Genomic DNA, 2,314 nt, shown 5'->3' on the forward strand with positions numbered 1-2,314 from the left:
TTTTAGCAGTGATGACGACGGTAATGAAAAGATTTTTATATAAATAATTTTAAAAAAATGCTTCAGAATTCATAATAACTACTACTGCAATTTACATGTGAAGCAAACATTTTAGGTATCGATTTTTTTTTATTGTTTGAGTGTTTTATCTTATGTGAGCTTGTGATAAGATAAGATATACCTAAGCACTATCTCAAAAATGCATACAAGTTATTCAGTATCACACTAGAATGTTTGATGAACACATTGTGATGATTTTTAATTAATAAATACTTCCATTAAATATGAGAAAAATTTGCGAGAAAGTGCAAGAAATCACTCCATCCAAAAATATGGATCAACTTAGATTGGAAGTTTTTCCCAAATCTAAAGAGTTTGTGACTTAATTACTTTCGCATCGAAAAATATTTTATTATTTTTTCTTTGTAGACTTGAGGTTTTACTAAAACAAGCAATAATGGAAAATGAATTAATTTTCGGGATGATGACGGCCGATCGACTTCAACTTATCACGGATGCAATGAAACCTCGAAATCTATCGCCTGGAAAATTCCTCTTAACAGAAGGCAAGAAAGGATCGAGATTTTATATTACTATCAAAGGAGAATTCGAAATATTTAAAGGCCAAATCATGTTGAAACGTTTCGATCACGTGACAGTACTAGGAGAAACAGCGATGCTATCTAAAGTGAAGCGTTTTGTGTCAATAAAAGGTTAGTGATGTTAATTTTTTTTTGTTTTTCTATATAAAATAATTTGATACACATAAATTTCATAGCTGTCACTTCGGCAAAAGTATATTCGCTGTCAAGAAAAGTTTTCGATGAGATAATGACTTTCACAGCAGATGCCGGAAAAGTTACATTTCACCCTACAAAAAGAGACGAGCAAGTGAAAAAAGAAGCAATCGAAGCTAGACGACCTTTGAATGTGGGAAAAATGTCCGAGCTCAATCATATCCAACTAGAAGATCTGACGCCACTTGGATGTTTAGGAAAAGGCGGATACGGAAAAGTAGATTTAGTTCAATACAACAATGAAAAGCTGTTTGCTTTGAAATATTTAAAAAAGTTTGATATTGTGCAATGTCAACAGCAAAAACACGTGTTCAATGAAAAAGAAGTCATGCTTTCCTGTGATTGCCCGTTTATTGTCAAGTAAGGCTATTTAACTAAATTTCTCTTTTTCAATATAACATATTTCTCTTTTAGGCTTTATCGAACATTTCATGACTCGAGATATCTGTATTTCCTAATGGAGCCTTGCTTAGGTGGCGAAGTGTGGAAACTTCTTAAAAATTATAAATTTTTCGATGAGCCAACTACCAAATTCTTTGCCGCATGTGTTACAGAAGCTCTCGACTATTTGCACCGTCGTCACATAGTCTACAGAGATCTCAAGTCCGAGAATCTCATGCTTGACACGCGAGGCTATCTAAAACTTGTAGATTTTGGATTTGCCAAATTCCTCAAGCCAAATGAGAAAACGTACACATTTGTGGGAACACCAGAATATACATGTCCAGAAATAATTACGAACAAGGGACACAACAAGTCGGCGGATTATTGGTCTCTAGGAATATTCATATTTGAATTATTGGTGGGAAAACCGCCGTTCGGTGGCAAAAATCCAATGAGGATCTACAACAACATCTTAAGAGGCATTGTAGCAGTTGAATTCCCATTGAAAGTCCCCAAACGTGCGCAGTCACTGATCAAAGATTTGTGTCAACACAATCCCGTACTCAGACTGGGAAACCTGAAAAATGGAGTAATGGACATCAAAAATCATTCGTAAGCTTTGTTTTTCGCATGAAAGCTACATTTTGTAAATACATTTTTTTCAGCTGGTTCCACGACATTAACTGGGACAAAATACGTCATCAAACATTTCCATCTCCATTCGTTCCACACATAGTTAAAACAGAAGATTACCATTTTTTGGAACAAATCAATGAAGACCCGCCCGAAGAGACGTCCGGATGGGACGATGACTTTTGATATGATGTACTTGTCAAGAGGTTGCGACTTTTTAATTTAAAATTCAAATAAAATTTTCTTTTCTGTAAAACACTTTTAGCTCGTTTTAAATGGACTTTTCCATGAATATGGTTCTTTATCATTTACTTTTACTCATTAATTAAACATAAGTAGCTTTTATATTTATTTTAATTGTTTTAATTACTACGTCGCTGCTATTTGTTTAAGTTTTCTTTTTGATAAAATATTTTGAACTTTAATCAATAACATTTGTTTGTTTTACTTTCATAAAATTTAAAAATAGAATCATATTCGCCAAGCAAAAACAGACATCG

The 2,314-nt window shown here is 33.4% G+C and overlaps 1 protein-coding gene across 1 annotated transcript; it reads left to right on the plus strand.

Moving 5' to 3' along the window:
• The first annotated feature begins 232 nt into the window (after positions 1-232).
• LOC134830769 (cGMP-dependent protein kinase 1-like) lies at positions 233-2,072 on the plus strand. The gene is made up of 5 exons (XM_063844346.1): positions 233-373; positions 430-713; positions 779-1,157; positions 1,212-1,793; positions 1,847-2,072. Exons 1-5 carry the CDS (start codon positions 285-287, stop codon positions 1,998-2,000), a joined length of 1,488 nt encoding a protein of 495 aa, XP_063700416.1. The 5' UTR covers positions 233-284; the 3' UTR covers positions 2,001-2,072.
• Positions 2,073-2,314: the final 242 nt, after the last annotated feature.

Source organism: Culicoides brevitarsis, chromosome 2 (genome assembly GCF_036172545.1).
Source record: "Culicoides brevitarsis isolate CSIRO-B50_1 chromosome 2, AGI_CSIRO_Cbre_v1, whole genome shotgun sequence".
NCBI classification, from domain to species: Eukaryota; Metazoa; Arthropoda; class Insecta; order Diptera; family Ceratopogonidae; genus Culicoides; species Culicoides brevitarsis.

What these genes read in the sequence shown, in the direction of transcription:
- LOC134830769 (XM_063844346.1), top strand. Translation starts at nt 285, where the DNA reads ATGAGAAAAATTTGCGAGAAAGTGCAAGAAATCACTCCATCCAAAAAT. An exon ending in GTTTTTCCCAAATCTAAAGA is followed by an intron (nt 374 to 429) that starts GTTTGTGACTTA and finishes TTTTCTTTGTAG; the next exon opens with ACTTGAGGTTTTACTAAAAC. An exon ending in GCGTTTTGTGTCAATAAAAG is followed by an intron (nt 714 to 778) that starts GTTAGTGATGTT and finishes TAAATTTCATAG; the next exon opens with CTGTCACTTCGGCAAAAGTA.